At 45.9% G+C, this 16,815-nt stretch overlaps 1 protein-coding gene across 3 annotated transcripts in view; it reads left to right on the top strand.

Moving 5' to 3' along the window:
- The window catches only part of LOC144755745 (interferon regulatory factor 9-like), a 301,449-nt gene that overhangs the window by 192,171 nt on the left and 92,463 nt on the right, over positions 1–16,815 (top strand). For all 3 annotated transcript variants that reach the window (XM_078644954.1, XM_078644955.1, XM_078644953.1), the window contains one exon: positions 2,016–2,084. In XM_078644954.1, the coding sequence (XP_078501080.1) occupies positions 2,016–2,084 (69 nt within the window). The remainder of the gene's footprint in view (positions 1–2,015; positions 2,085–16,815) is intronic.

Raw genomic sequence — 16,815 nt, 5'->3', positions numbered from 1 at the left:
CACTTAGAAGAGTTAGCGAGCTACAAGCCCTAACTATTCAAGAGCCATTCATCCAAATACATGCAAATAGGGTAGTTCTTAGAACAAACCCTAAATTCCTGCCCAAGGTGGTATCCCATTTTCATATCAATCAGACAATAGAACTGCCAGTGTTCTTTCCAAATCCACAGTCCGTACCTGAAAGGGCTCTACACACACTAGATATCAAGAGAGCACTTCTATACTACATTGATAGAACTAAGGATTTTCGAAAGACTAAACAGTTGTTTGTTGCCTTCTCACCACAACACAAAGGCAACCCCATTTCAAAATCTGGGTTAGCCAGATGGATAGTTAAGTGCATCCAAATATGTTATCTAAAAGCAAAACACACTTTAACAGTTCCCCCAAGAGCGCATTCTACACGCAAACTAGGGGCATCCATGGCTTTCCTATGAAACATTCCTCTAGAGGAAATATGTAGAGCAGCCACATGGTCTACCAGACATACTTTCACAAAACACTATTGTGTAGATGTACATTCCAAACAGCAAGCGGCTGTAGGACAGGCTGTTCTAAAAACTCTTTTTCAGACTGTTGCAGCTGGCACAGGTAGCCACCGCTAAAGGAGAGACTGCTATACCTTCTATGCACAGATATGAATTCAGCAGCCGACATGCCTCGAACGGAATATGCTACTTACCAGTATGCATCTGTTCTTGGTATGTCGGGCTGCTGACATTCATATCGCCCAACCTCCTCCCCGGTGCCTGTCACAGCTGTAGCATTCATTATTACTTTCTTACATTCTTGCATGGACATCTCTTACTGTACCATACTCCATCTCTGCCACAATGGCGAAAAACAATCTGAGGATGGAGAGGATGCCCATGCGCACTGTAGTCCACGGGAGGAGCCACCTATCTCGTCATACTTCGAAGACTCTTCCAGGACAACAATGTGCAATCATCCGGACCCAACACTAGGCGGCGATCTATGCACAGATATGAATGTCAGCAGCCCTACATGCCAAGAACAGATGCATACTGGTAAGTAGCATATTCCTTACAGTTGTGCTCGTGATAGGATATAGGAAAAAATAATTTCAGAATTTATCTTTTCTTCCTCATTCTGAAGGAAAGGAAGCGAGACAGGCCTGGTGGGGAACTGTCTGCTGTTACCAACAAGTTCTATTAAACAAATATGCATATGTTTCCTTTGTCTATAATGCATAAGGTGTCACCCAGAACTTGGGGGGGTTATGGTTCCTATGCTGCATTTAGAACGAAATCTAAATAAGAAAGTACTGATGAGCCTCTAGGAGGACACTGATATGTGGCCTGAAGAGCACCTTAGGCAACCACACAGGAGGACTTCTAGTGCAGGAAGTCCAAGAAAGGTGTCTGAAGGGGCCATGTAATTCCCCAGTGTAAAACTGCTAAAAAAAGCAAGCATTTGCAATGCAACAGGTCTCGCATTTACACGAGGTTAAGCTATTGGCATTGTAAATGACAATGCGCTTTATTTATGTTTCAAAAACCAAAACATAAATGAAAGGCGTTGTTATTAACAATGTCAATAGCTCAAACTCTCGTAAATGCGAGACCTGTTGCATTGCAAATGCTTGTTTTGTGTCTCCTGTTTGCTCTGAGCCAAGCAACAGCAGACCCCTCACCCAAATCCCTGAAGGTCTGTGCTGCTCGTGGCGACCTTGCAGTAGACCGGAACCATCCAAATGCAAAATCAAATGTCTTTGAAGAGAGCATGGTCTGACCGACACACTTTAAAAAACATTTATTCTATAGGCAAGAAATGCGACCAGTCCCCAGCAATAATACTGCCCCCAACAGCAGTAAACCCAGGACCCACCCGGCCAGCCCATTGAGAAAAGGCCTGGTCAGGCCAATCCGTGCCTGTTGAAGAAGTCATCTGCTAATCTCACTCCCAGGGCAACAGAAGGCCTTGGTGCACTGGAAGGAGCACTTTACATTTCTGTGAAACTATGAGTTAATGTCACTTTTCTATCTTTTCTGTAGGTCAGCTGGAGATCACCCTGAACTTGGTGGCAACTGAGGCTGCAGACACGACGCTTGTGCTGGAAGAAGGTAAGAAATCCATTTCACTGGTAAAAGCCTACACCCCCAGAAGAGTATCTTTTTATTTTTTTTTTAAACTCTTTTTATTATATATAAAGAAAACAGACAATCAAGGCAAAAGAGCAATACAATACAGGTGCGTTTCCGAGCGGGAAGGAAAAGGCAATTACATCGTAATGCAAGTCAATTAACGAGAATCAGAGTGGGGGGCACAATCGGGGGAAGGGACCCAATATTTTAAAACATGAATATTAGAAGTTATCATGGAATGTTGGATCAGGAAGAGTGTGGGATGTCGGCGACATCAGGGAGGGGTGGCGTGCATATATCTCCTCTGTAGGAGTTCCATTGACTCCAAATGTTACCCCATTTTGTGGGCCTACCATGCGCCACATATACCGTCTTCTCTCGAAACATACACCAATCCATGTTCTCCTTCGAAACCGAGACCGTCGGCGGGCGGTGAGCGCCCCACAACTGTGCGATGTCTCGTTTGGCAATCATATTGGCCAGGGTCGCCCATCGCGTCTGAGCCACATCATAGTCATTCGGTTCCCATACATTCAGCAAACACTGCCTAGCTTCCGGCTTTATCTCGACACCCGTAACCTCTTTCATGACCGCATGCACTCCATTCCAAAATGCAGCCACCTCCGGGCATTCCCAAATTATGTGAAGGAAAGTGGCAAGTTGACCACAACCACGGATGCATAACCCATCAACAGAATAACCCATTCGAATCAGGCGCGGGCCAGTCACATAAACCCGGTGCAAGATCTTAAGCTGAACTAGTCGAAGACAGGCCGGTATCGCGACCTCCTTGGGTGAGAAAATCGCGGACTGCCAGTCCTCATCTATTTATTTATTTATTTATTTGATTTATATAGCGCATTATAACCCAGGGGTCTCTAAGCGCTTTGTCAGGGTCCGCATGGCGGTTCAGAAAGATACAGCTGGTCACGAATCAGGGGCAACCCCACGCTTGCTGAAAGAGCACAGTTTTTAATTTATTTCGTAAGGGCAGCAGCTTGGTTTCTTTCCACAGTTCCAGTGGCAATTTATTCCAGAGAGCTGGGAGTGTGTAAGAGAAAGCACGACCTCCCACAGTAGCCAGTCTACAGCGTGGTTGAACAAGGAGGGTAGCTTCTGCAGATCTTAACGCCCTACCCGGCCTGTAGAGAGTCAGGCGTGATTTCATGTAGCTTGGTGCCCTACCATAAAGGGCTTTATGGACTATGCACAGCCCCTTGAACATTAGCCTTTGCTTGACTGGCAGCCGGTGTAGTTCACGCAAGAGGGGGATGAATCCGTGTTCCTCGGCTTTTTAAAGATGAGTCTAGCAGCGTCATACATGACAACCTGCATTTTATTAAGGAGTCTTTGCGGTAATCCTATATACAACGAATTGCCATAATCCAGCCTGGCTAGAATCATAGCAGAGACCGCACTCCTCAAGGTGGAGAAGGATAGCAACGAGTCGACTTTCCTGAGTTGTCGGAGAAGGCCGACACAGGTGCCGACTACAGCCGTAACTTGTTTTTTCATGGACAATTTACCGTCCACATGGATGCCCAGGCTTTTGACCACTGCCGCCGATTCCGGGGGCATACCCAGCTCCCTAGGCCAAAATTGATCATTCCATGGGTTGCCAGCGATGGTAATAGGCAACACCTCGGTCTTATCTGGATTGATCTTTAGGGAATTCCTGGACATCCAGTTGGCTGTGCTTCTCAGAATGTTTTGCAGTCTTGCGAAGGCATCCTGGCCTTCATCCAGTTGGATGATGATTTGGGTGTCATCCGCATAGTTATACACCTGGCAGTCCATTTGGTTGAGCATTAGAATCAGAGGCTGTAGGTAGATATTGAACAGAAGGGGTGACAGAGCAGACCCTTGCGGTACTCCGCAGGTGATCGATGTTGCGGTGGAAAACAGGTCACCAAGTTGCACTCTCTGCATCCTCCCTTGAAGAAAGGATGTGAACCATGCAAGTGCTGTGCCCTGAATGCCGAACTCCCTCAATCGCGACAATAGTTGTTTATGACACACGGTGTCAAATGCCGCGGAGAGGTCCAACAGCACCAGGGCACCCTGAGTTTTCTTGTCTGCTCTGTTCCTCAGTTCATCTACAATCGACAGCATGACAACCTCCGTGCTATGATTCGCACGAAAGCCTGCCTGATTCGGCTCTAACAGGACGTTACTTTCCAGGTGCTCCGACAGAGTAGTGAGAACGTGTTGCTCCAGCACTTTCGCCAGGAATGGTAGCTGGGAGATTGGTCTGAAATTTTTCAGACATTTCACGTCCGCCCCCGTTTTTTTCAGCAGGGGGATCAGCCGGGCTTCTTTGAAGGAAAGAGGCACTTGTCCTACCTGTAAAGATAGGTTTAGGAGGCTCAGCACATCTTCCTCTATACCAGGGAGTGCCAGTTTGAACACTTCGGGTGGGCACGGATCAGACCTGGAGCCCGACTTGACCCGCCCCATAAGAGAAGACAGCATTCTTCTCTTAAACCGTCTCTGGTTCAGACCTCTCTTAAATGCGTTAACAGGTCCGATCGATCATTAATTTATTTTTTATAGATCAGAGAGATCGTGCTATCGGGCACATATCCGTCAAGTATTCGATCCTCCAAAGGGGAAGATTCTGGAATAACAGTCCCAATGGGGAAAACAGAGCCCAACGCATGACGAATCTGCAAATAACAAAAAAAATCCCGATCACTCAAGTCATATTCCGCCTTCAAGACCTCGAAAGTCTTAATCCTATCCTTAATCCAAAGATCGCTTACTCTACTGATACCAATCACATCCCATTTCTCAAAGCCTTTTGTCTTCCACAAACTCTCCAACTTGCAAGAATCATACAGAGGGGTCGCTTGAGTGAGTCTATCGCTCCACCCCATTGCCGCATTCGCACTATACCACAACTGCACTGCGATCTTGGTAGGTCCAGTAAGCGTTTGGATCGTCGATCTGGAATATAGCGCCCTAATATAATTCCCACCCGGCAACAGCCACCCATCCATCTCAAATGCGGAATCTAAACCCGGACCATACATACCGTGATTGATTGCACTCAGTTGAGAGGCCCAGTAGTAGCGCCTGATATCGGGAAGAACAATACCGCCGTCATACCAGGGAAGCGTAAGCTTGGAAGGACGATACGGGAACGCCCATCCCAAATCAGCTGTCTTTGTAAACTCTCCACTTCCCGGAAGTATTTTGCCGGAATTACGTCAAACGTGTTCTGGAGCGCGTACAAACACCGCGGTAGGGACATCATCTTGAAAAGGGTCGCTCGCCCAAGGGGGGACAAAGGAAGGCCGAGCCAGCCCACCACGTCAGAACGCAATCGTTGTAGCGGAGGGAGTAAATTACGATCATACATGGCCACGGGGTCCAAAGTGATAAAAATTCCCAAATATTTGAAGCCCGCTTGCGTAATCTGTATGGGACAACCACGCGGCAATGCAGGGGGCGCCACCTGCGAGCACGTATATACAGGACTTGGACCAGTTAATCACGAGGCCAGAATTGCGTCCGAATGAAGTCAGCACATCAAACAGCACGTTTAACGACTTTTGGGGTGAAGTGAGGTACAACAGAATATCATCCGCATAAAGCGATATGCGATCCTCAAATTCAGGGGTCCATCGTATACCTTTCATCGATGGTTCCCAGCGCAACCATGCAGCCAGCGGCTCTAGGGCAAGACCAAAGAGAAGTGGAGACAACGGACATCCTTGTCGAGTACCCCTTCCCAAAGCAAAGGGACTGGATACCCGACCATTGACCACAACCTGCGCCAACGGTGCCTCATAGAGAAGTTTCACCCAGTCAATAAAGCCAGGACCAAAGCCGAATTTCGCAAGAGCGGCCCACAAATACGACCATTCCACAGTGTCAAAAGCCATCGTGGCGTCAAGGGAGACCAAGATGGCCGACTCCCGAAGATATGGGGCTCTCGCGAGAGCGCCGTGTAAGCGTCTCAAATTCAGTGCAGTATTGCGGCGGGGGATTAATCCGGACTGGTCAGGGTGAATCAAGTCACTAATCACATTGATAAGACGGTTTGCTAGTACCTTAGCGAGGATCTTTGGCTCCGCATTAAGAAGCGATATAGGTCTGTAGGACGCACAACAAGCCCGTGGCTTCCCCTCTTTGTGAATCACTACAATCGATGCAAGACGTTGATCGTAAGGAAGGGAGCCAGTATCCCTCGATTCCAAGAACATATCGCGGAGATATGGTGCAATCCTATCTGGACACAACTTATATAACTCAATAGGGAGACCATTAGGACCCATAGCCTTCCCCGATCGAAGAGAGCGTACGGCAAGAGCTATCTCATCCACTGAAAGTGGCGCATCCAGCAACTCCCTATCTGAGTCCGATAGGCACGGCAGCAAAATATCCATCAACAACTGGTGAGAGTCTTCTTCGGGCCTATCAGACACTGGAGAATAAACCTCCCGAAAATGATCAGCGAAGCACTCCACTATCTCAACTGGGTCAGTCACGCGCATTCAATCGGGCCTCTCAATCATCGGAACCATACGACTCGCTCTTTCCTTTCTATCCAACCAAGCAATCAATTTCCCAGCCTTATCTCCCACATCATACAGCCGCCCCTGACGCACCCTACTCATGAGTTTAGCGGCGTCCGTCACCAGGGCCCTATAAACAGACTGTTTGAGACTAAGGACATGAAGTTTATCTCGGGTGACCCCCAACTCCAACTCTCCTTCCAGATCAGTAATGTCAGCCTCAAGGCGGACCACTGCCTCATTTCTGCTCTTTTTAGCACCAGCAATCAACGATAAGGCATGTCCACGAAGGACCGCCTTAAACGCTTCCCACAATGAAACAGAAGAAGGTACCGATCCCTCATTCTCAAGAAAGTAGCGATCAAGAGATTTAATAAGTTCAGCACGGGTCTTAGGGTTGTGGAGATACCAGGGGTTAATCGGAGCCACTCGACCACCAGTGCCCGAATTAGTGTCCATATGAAGCCATACGGGAGAGTGGTCCGAAATCCCCCTAGCTAAATGTCTGATCTCCTTAATCAATGAGGCCTGTGCTGCCGGCATCAAAACATAGTCCAACCTGGACAGGCTACCATGGGCACCCGAGTGGAAGGTAAACTGTGTCCAACCCGGGTGCATCACCCTCCAACAATCAATCAAGCCCAGCGTTTCCAGAAATCCACTCAATCATGATTGGGACCGTGCAAGATCTCGGGGGGATGGCGGTCCTCTACCCCAGAGATAACAGAATTAAAGTCTCCGCCCACGATCAACGTACAGTCAGGAAGTCCCAGGACCACCCTCCCCAAATCAGCTAAGGTCGAGGACTGCAAACCAGGGTGGACGTATACCGATAGTAGCGTGATGGTCTTCCCCTCCCACCTACCAGTGAGAGCAGCATAACGCCCTCTGTCGTCACACATAACCTTGTCAACCTCGAGGGGAAGGGAGTTCCGAACAAGAATGCTAGGTTATGCTAGGAACAAGAATATTAGGTTATCTATATTAGGAAATAGGACACATGAAAGAACCTGCTTTGCTTAAAATGATGCCAAGGGCGCGGAGATACTCCTTCGGGAGTCGATTCCCAGCGCGGTATAAGATTGCAAATAAATAAATAAATAAATGCCCACCCCCCTGGAACCGGAGGTGAAACCAGCGTGGACAGCAAGGCGGTATCCCCGCCTATTCATAGCATGACAAGTGTTCCCAATCAGATGTGTTTCCTGCAATAACACTACGTCAGGGGAGAAACGTTTCAAATATTGCAACACCACACCCCGTTTTATCCTATCCCCCAATCCATTAACATTCCAACATAGAAGTCTCAACCCCCTACCCCCCACACCTGAAACGGTAGCGGATCCCTCTCCATCCGCAGCGCAGCACCCAAATCAAATAGTAAATCAATACGTTGCCTTGAAAAGAACCAAAAACACACTCCAAACACTCCCCACCCTCCCCCCACGATCCCAAGAAACAAACGCCCCCCACCCTGCACCCCTGCGTTAGACTCAAAAGCCACCCCAACTTGCAGTGTGCCTGTCGCCCTAACAGAGAACTAATCTACAAGAAGAAACCCAGAGGAGGAAAGAGTCCCATCCCCCCGCCACCTCTAGATGCACACATAAGTCTTATAAATACAGGAGACGTCAAACCACAGTGACATATCGTAAACAAAATCCGGGAGCTTCCACTCATTCTTGCTCAGGTTGGCCACCCTCAGCTCCGCCGGAATGTTCTGTGTGATCTTGTCGCTCAGGCAAGGAATCAAGCCAGTCACTCACTCTATCCGGGCGATCAAAGAAAAATGTCCGGTCCTCATATTCAATCCGCAGTCGGGTCGGGAAAAGCATCGCATATTTCAGTCCAATGTCCCGGAGTCTCCGCTTCACTCCTTGGAACTCCATCCGCTGTTTCTGAACAGATTGTGTGTAGTCCGGGTAGAAGCTCACAGTGGTATTCTCAAACTTTACCGGGCCACCCGTACGCGATGCCTGGAGGATAGCGTCTCTATCCCTGAAGTAGAAGATTCTAGCAATAATCGGGCGTGGTGGAGCACCAGTTTTCGGCTGACCACCCAGAACTCTATGTGCACGTTCCACGGCAGAAATATTTGCTTAGGCCTTTAGGAGCAAGATGTGTGAGGATGAGGTCTTCTACAAGGAGATCCGTGGAAGAAGCTGTGGAATTTTCCGGAACACCAACGATGCGCACGTTATTGCGTCTCGCCCGGCTTTCAAAATCCTCCAGTCTACGGTTGAAGAGGTCATTAGAGGACCGGAGATTACGCACCTCCGTTTGTAGGTCGGAAACATCCGCAGTGAGGCTGGAAGTCTTTAAGTCTAAGGATTTTACCTTTTCGTTGGTCTTTGATAAATCCATTCTGATAATATTGACGTCAATGGCCACTGTGTCGAGCTTGAGCGCAATGGACTCGTATTGTTGATCCATAGAAGTTTTCATACCAGTGATGGCGCCCATGACGTCTTGCAGTGTGAGATCAGCCAACATGGCGGGGTCTTCGGTCACTTCACCCCGATTCCTACTCGCCCCTCCGGGTGACACCTTAGGCTGGGTGTAGCGGTCCATGACGTTCATTTGAATAGCACCCCCTCAGAGAGGGGTCTTGGTTTTGCGTTTCTCTCTGTCGGGTTTGCCCGCCATGTCGGGCGGTAAGCCCCCAAGAAGCGTCCTGGACCTGGTGAAAATGGTTCGTGCGTTTCCCACCAATATCACCAAAAGCAAGCTAGTTGGCATACGGCGTTGACCACACACACGCCGCCGTGAGCTTAAAGCGAGAACCAGGGTCCGGGTGCGACTCAGGCTATTGAAACAAGATAGAGATGCGAGAGGGTGAAGACCCAAAAACGAAACCGAAACTCAACTCGCAAAATGCAAGCCGTTGTTGTTGAATTACATCCAGGGCACTTAGACCACTCGAGGCCCGGAGGAGTCCATGAGATAGGCCACGAAAGGTCAAGATATCATATGTCCGGGTCCCGGAGTCCAAATCGATTTCTGAAAACAGCTAGTATGTCAGCTGGGTTGCGTCTTCAAAAGCCCATCGACGTTGGCAGGATAATATTCAGGATAAGTGCGGTAGGTGGCGAGGGTCTCGGGAGCCCTGGGCTCACGCGGCCATCACGGATGCACGCGTAGCTCCTCCTCTCAGAAGAGTATCTTAAAAACTGGAAAGGATGGGAGGTTATAAGGGAGAAGAGTGAGAGGGAAGGAGAGTTTGTTTCAGTTTAATACGAGTGACCTCACTGTGTTGGAGAGTATTAAGGGTCATCAGCGCACTGCTTCCAATGCTTATGCTGCCCCTTTGTGCCAGGGAAAGGGCTTCTGGGTAATCAGACACCTTGTGCAATTTATCTGTGAGTAACTCCTCCTTTTCTGCTTTGTTTGCTTGAGGCTTTTAGAATTGTTTCCGGATAGCCTGCTCTCCCTAGCTTTCGACTATGTAGGGGCATTGTATTGTTTGTGTCAGTTGTCACTCTTTTTACTGGGTATTTGGTCCCTTTTCTTTCAGAAAGGGATGTTTCAATTATTCCTTTCAGGTGCCACCTTTCTGGCTTTGCCATGTGTAGTTGACCGTCCTCTTCCAAACCTTTTGGCTGGGCTTGGGAACAGAATTTGGTTCCTCGCATTATGAGTCTTTGGCTGTTTTGCACACCACTCTTTTGAAGGTGGTTGGTGTTTTGAGAATATATCAGCTCGACAGCCTGCTTTTTGGCCCCTCTATTGCTCCCTATGGTGAGTGTAGGTGGATTTTTTTTTTTTAATCCCTGATTTTTGAAACATTACGCTTCATGGAATTTCTGCCTCTGAAAAGTCTAAAGACACTAGAGATGAAAAGCAGATCTTCAAGGTAGGGAGAGCTGTTTTTGTGAATGGCTTTATAGTTAAGGATGTGATCCTAGTCATGATTGGAAGCCAGTGGAGGGTGTTGTGGCTAAATTTACCTACTGAGGAAAATGATATTTTGCCTGACCAAATATGACCAAATATGTCCACTACATATACCCTATGTTACATGTCATGTGCATGTCACCCATGCATATTTCCCGTAGTGGCCTGAATCACTAGGCCTCTGCAATCATGTCCTGCATTAGAAATGCCAGTCATCAAAGTCTCCCAAACATTAAGTTAGCATAAGGCCCGTGTATTTGCATTGCATTGTGCACTTTTAAATAAATATGTAATGAACCCATTTTGTGGCGCAGCCCGAGCCACTTTTCTGAAATAAGGGTGTTTCATGACTCCTGACACACTGAAGCTGCAGTTACGTCCCTCTGACCTCGCATACTTCTAGCTCAGCCGAGAGAAGCCCAGCAAGAGGCCAAGACAGTATTATGAATAACAGTTATCAGAGGAAAAGTACACAGAACCCGTCCGAGGGAGATAGGCCTAGCCATTCTGTCTCCATTTAAGTAAATCACAGTGCTTGCACCCATAGAAAGCTCATGCAACGAATAAATATGCCCTCTCTGTCTTTTAGTGACGAACAACCTTTGCTTCAGATAATACATCCCCTGACTCTAGATATCAGTTGTACTAGATGTGCTGGTCGCCTTGACATAAGAGATCTCTCTGCTAGGTTGAAAGTCAGCCTCAACCCAGTTACACGTCAATTGCACGTCATGCTCAAAGTTGCACAATTAGGGCACAGTTCGAGCTGGTCATGCCAACTCCTCCTCTGTGTACCACCCACCTATGACACCTACCTATCACCTACCTATGACTCATCAAAGTACACACCCTCATGCACACCCACATGTTCTTATCTCATTTTCTGTCTTGCGCCTGCTCCTATGTACAAGGAGTGAAAAGTATATAATATAATGTTAGAAGACTCTTCCTGAACCTCTGTGGTGATGGAACATATTCTCCCTTTGACTCGAGTTATTGGAATAAAGCCCATTTTAACTCAGATACCACGGACTCTGCTTCTCACTTGATGCATGCTAATTGTTAATGCCTAGAAATTCAGCCAGGGTAATATTTTATTTACCACATAATTTGGCGCCCGAATAGGAACATATCCCTTTCCCCACTCGCCGGAGTTGTGGGTCTAGTCTTTGCCCCCTTCTACAGCCGTGACGGACTTCAAAGCGCACCAGCAGGACTTCCTGCCACTCCCTCAGGCCCACGGAGGAGGACGGACTGCGACCTGGCATCCATGTGAGGCGGTGAGGAACGCGGGTCGTCTCAACCAGAGGCCCAGCCCGTGAGAGAGCAAGGTCCGAGGTCTCCAGAGGTCCACCTGTTCCAAGGCGCAAGCGTAGTCAAGTCAAGTTTCCGAGGCCTTAAAGTTTCAAGTTCTGCTTTCCCGGTGAGTACCACTGTGGGAAATGTATCAAGTTTCAAGACGGGCTCATTTTAAATGAGAACGGTCAAGACGGGCCCACGGTAAAAGGTGGGCCCGGTAAAGACGTGTCTCTTTTTTGAGACCGGTATGGTTGTACTGTATTTTCAGTGCACAAACTGTTTTTCAAGTACATGTTTAACTCTCTGTATCAGTTTAGGTTGTATCTGTATCTGTTTCAGTGTTTAAATTGTGTAGTGTGAATGATTGTTGATTGTTTCAGTCTATTTTTGTGTATTATGTTTCCAATGTATTGGTTTCTGTTTTCAAGATTACGTCAGATAGGGACCAGAAAGGGTATACTAGAATAGACAGTTAAAATACGGCCTAGAGACACACCTGGTCATTTTATGTATAATAAGCATGGGCTAAACGCCATTTGAAAAAGAAAGTCAAGACCCTCTCAGAAAGATGCCATTGAGTTATGGCGCAAAGAGTCACATAGGTGATCAGAGAAAGAATTCAACAAAGTAGAGAGAAATAAACTAGCAGAAAAAAAAAGCCAAAGAAAAAGAATCACGTCCTGTCAGAAGAACTAGCTAAAGTGACCACCTCAGAAAGACCCAGTAGGTAGAGAACGCCACCACCTGTACCCTTTAGAGTATGTAGAATTAAAGCCAACAACATCTGAAGAGTTCATTTCCTTGTATCTAGACAAGTCCCTTCTGGACTGCGAAAGTGCCTTGTGAGTAACTAGTTGGTTTATTTGTGAATTGCGCTTTGTGCTTAAGACTTGTGAATAGTTTGTTACATCCATGTGTGTAACGCCTTGTGAATGGCTTGTAGTTGCTTGTGAATAGCGACTTGAGATTAAGACTTGTGAGTAGTTTGTTGAATTTTCTTAAGTATAGCTCCTTGTAAATATGCCTTGTGAATAGCGTGTCATTTTTGTGACTTGTTGAGTTTCTTGTAAATATGGCTTGTGAATAGCGCCATGTAGTTATGGCTTGTGCAGAGCATGTTATCATCAGGTCCCTAGCCGTTACGTTAGGCAGGAGAGAGCTGGATCTCTTTCAAGTGCTTAGAGAAAATGTTTTGAAGATGTGCGTATGTGTTCTGTGATAACGTGGAGAGATGAGTTCATGACTTTCCCATGTACTGCAGTCATTGGGGAATGATTGTGCTTCGGCTGCCAAAGAGTTAATATCTTTTATTGAGAAGGCAGTATTTGTTTTAACAAGGTGTTGAGGAATTTTGGCGTTTTTTTTTTTTTTTGCTGTTTGCGGGGGGGGCGTGTTTTTGAGCGGAAATTCGTACCCGTTCCAGTGGAGGGATTTGGTTGCTTTTTGGTGAGGATTTAGGGAATAGCTTGGACTACTGTGATGCAAAATTTGAAAAGGATCTGAGCTGTGGAAGTGGTGGAAAAAGCATGTTTTGTGCGGGGGTGCGATTTGCCATGTTATCCAATGGGCGTATTCAGTTTGCAGATTGAATGGTAAAATGTTGCATGGAGGGTAAAGGAGTGTTTTTGTGAAGGGTTTTGTCTTGGAATACTTGATTTAATGTGTTTAGCTCAGAGGTCGGTATAGTTGTAAATAGACCAGTCGAATTGAGATAAAGGTGTGCACAAAGAGTGCTTCAATGTTTTCACGGTTGGAAAGAAAATATGAAACAGACCCATCTTAGAATGTGCTTTAAATTAGTGTAATGCAACAGTGTTTTTTGTTTAAATAGGGATGTTTCTACAAAATATGAATTATTATTTTTCCCAATGCAAGCTGCCCTTTAGAATAGCGTGTGACAGTTATCCCACTCACTTAGGAAAGTGGCTATTTGTAAATTAATGAACGTGGCCCTTTTTGATAGCTACAATTCACTACCATGTTAGTGCATTGCTAAGAGTCCCCTACATTAGTTTAATTTGCATTTAGTTTCAAGACTGACCTATGTACTTTGACAGGCTGCTTCAATTAATATGTGCAGAGAACAGTCCCCACTAAAATTAGAAAACATGGCCTTTTGAAAAAGTATGAATCTGGCCCTTTTAATAGGTAGAATAGAAAAGCTGACACACTTACTTATGAAAATATTGGTTATGCAATGCAGAATTAAGGAGTTCGACATGTTGTTTTCAAAAAAGTAAAATATGGTGTGTTTCCATGCCATGATTGTTTTGTTCTGTTTATTTTTTCCCTTGCAGCTAGTAGCAGTACAGAATTATTTTAAAATGCTAGCATGTCACTCAGTTACAGAAAAATACATGTCTTTATTAATTTACTTTTTACCACGTTTTAAAGTTTGCTTCAGTTAAAGTTAGAAAAGCTCTGGCCTGGGAAGAGATATGTTATGACGTACAAGGAATGTGTTTTTTAACCTTGAGACAGTCCGTCCGAGACCGAGATGGCCTGGTTCCCAGTAAATGTTTATGTAAAGGGAGGGCTACTCCCTCTTGGAGCGAGCAGTGCCTGTCTTGTTGGCATCCTCCAATTCTTTTCCGCGGGCAATTATTGGCTGTCCTCCAGCTGAGTCAGGCTCTTCCTTGCAGCCAGCTTCATTGACTTCAGATAAAGTCACGCTTGCAAATGGATAGTTATTCCCCCAGTAGTGTAAACAGAATAATTGGCAGGAGTCTTGCTCTTGCAATGAGTTCAGCATCTGGCAGTCATTCAATTGTAGATCTCAGTGTAGCCCGGCTTGGAGTTGATTCAAAACTCCGAGCGCGAACATAATTCTAGAGGGAGGGGCTGTTTCTCACAGAGGCTCCAGCCTTCTGTCTATGACAAGAATACTTTGGTTTTATTCAAATACATTTAGAGAACATATTGTAGGTAGTATGGTCATACTGTTCCCAAGATCTAGAGTAGGATCTTGAGTAGGATTTTTTTTTTTTGTAAACTGCAGAGCTTTTGAATTGAAAATTCATTTTTATTTATTTATTTATTTTTATATAATTATTTTTGCTAGATTGATGACAGTGAGCCCTAGCATTTGCAGTCAGACACTAAAGACAGCTAGACAGTGTTTACATGCCTACCAACACAGCACTGACATTCTAATTACAGCAAGATCAGAACCAGACTGTGACATTGCATCTCTGACAGTCTTGCACTTTCTGTGTAAAGCAAGTGGTGTACAACACTTGCTTTCCAAGGAGGGTACACCAGGTAGACAGCTAACACAAGAACCATACAGCTCATTACTAACCTTTCACAGCCCAGGACACAAAAGGAAGTACGTGCCTTTATTGGCCTCACTTCTTACTGTAGGCAATGGATTCCCCAGTATGCATATCTAGCCAAACCACTCATACAGTTAACTACACAGGAGGCAGCCATTTTGACTGTTCTCCCTAGGACACAAGAACACACCTTGGCATTTGAGGAATTAAAAAGAGCATTATGTCAAGCGCCAGTTTTAAGCGACTCCATGTCACAGTAAACATTTTATGCTTTTTTATTTTTTATTTATTTTTACATTTGACTGTAGCGAGTCTGACAGGATATGAACTGACATTATTTCAACCACACATAGAGATCAGACGTTGTAACATCCTGAATCCTGCAACGCTTTTGCCCTCAAGTACAGTACATGCATCACCACATGACTATGTGGACGTAATGAATAAACCAAGACAGGACCTGACAGATATTGCGCTTCTAAACCCAGACCTGACACTCTATGTAGATGGATCACGCATGAGAACAAGTACAGGAGACTTAGTAGCAGCGTATGCCGTGACCACTGAAGTCATAGAAACACAGAAAATAGACACACTGTCTGCTCAAGCAGCAGAGCTTATTGCTCTGACACAAGCTTGCATAAGAGCAAAGCACTTGAAAGTAAACATTTATACTGACTCACAATACGCTTTTGACGTTGTTCATGATTTCGGGGTTCTGAGGAGAAAGAGAGAGGTTTCTTGACCTCCCATGGGACCATGATTCAGCACAGCCAGCTTATTCAGGCCCTGTTAGAGGCCATACATTTACCTACAGCCGTTTCTATCCTGAAATATAAAGCTCATACCAAAGTTACAGACACCATTACCCAGGGTAATGGCTCAGACAGCACAGACACCACCAGACACGACAAGGACAGAGGTACCATTACTGACAACATGTATGACAGTCAGGGATCCCACTCAAGATGTACTCGACATACAGACACATGCCACAACAGATGAGATAAAGAAATGGACTTTACAAGGAGGGGTCCAGACTAACCAAGGTTGGATGACTAAGGGAAAAGGTACATTGTTTTCTTCTCAGCACATAGTCCAACACACGTAGGAGAGAAGATGATAGATGATGATAGACAGCTTACAGTATATTTGGTTTAACAAGCACCTATGTGCAACAGAAAGTGCGAACATGTATGATCTATTGCCAGTTCAATCCAGGAAAAGGCATTCCGGTGGAACTAGGCGGATTTCATCCTCCTGACCACCCTTTTGAAGTTCTCCAGATGGATTATATCCAAATGGACAGATGTAGAGGTTACAAATATGTCTTAGTAGTTGTATGTGCCCTGTCCAGATGGACAGAAGCATATCCAGTTCCAGATTATACTGCTGTTACAACAGCCAGACAATTAGTGCGCAGTACTTCCCCAGCTATGAATCACCTCATGTGATCTATTCAGATAACGATCAGCCATTCTCCTCTGAATTAATGAAACAAGTGTCACTTCTGTTAGGAAAGAAGTTCCATTGTGTCAGACACCCAGAAGCAGTAGGCCTTGTAGAAAGACATAATCCGACCCTCAAGACAAAACATTGCTAAGATCTGTACAGAAATAGGCGTGGATTGGATGGTTGCCTTGCAGGTTGCCCTCTTTTACATGCGTATGGTAGCTCATTCCAGAACAGGCCTATCTCCTTATGAACTTATGAACTATATGT

This window comes from Lissotriton helveticus, chromosome 5_1 (genome assembly GCF_964261635.1).
Source record: "Lissotriton helveticus chromosome 5_1, aLisHel1.1, whole genome shotgun sequence".
NCBI classification, from domain to species: Eukaryota; Metazoa; Chordata; class Amphibia; order Caudata; family Salamandridae; genus Lissotriton; species Lissotriton helveticus.
This window is presented reverse-complemented; position numbering and strand designations above follow the sequence as displayed.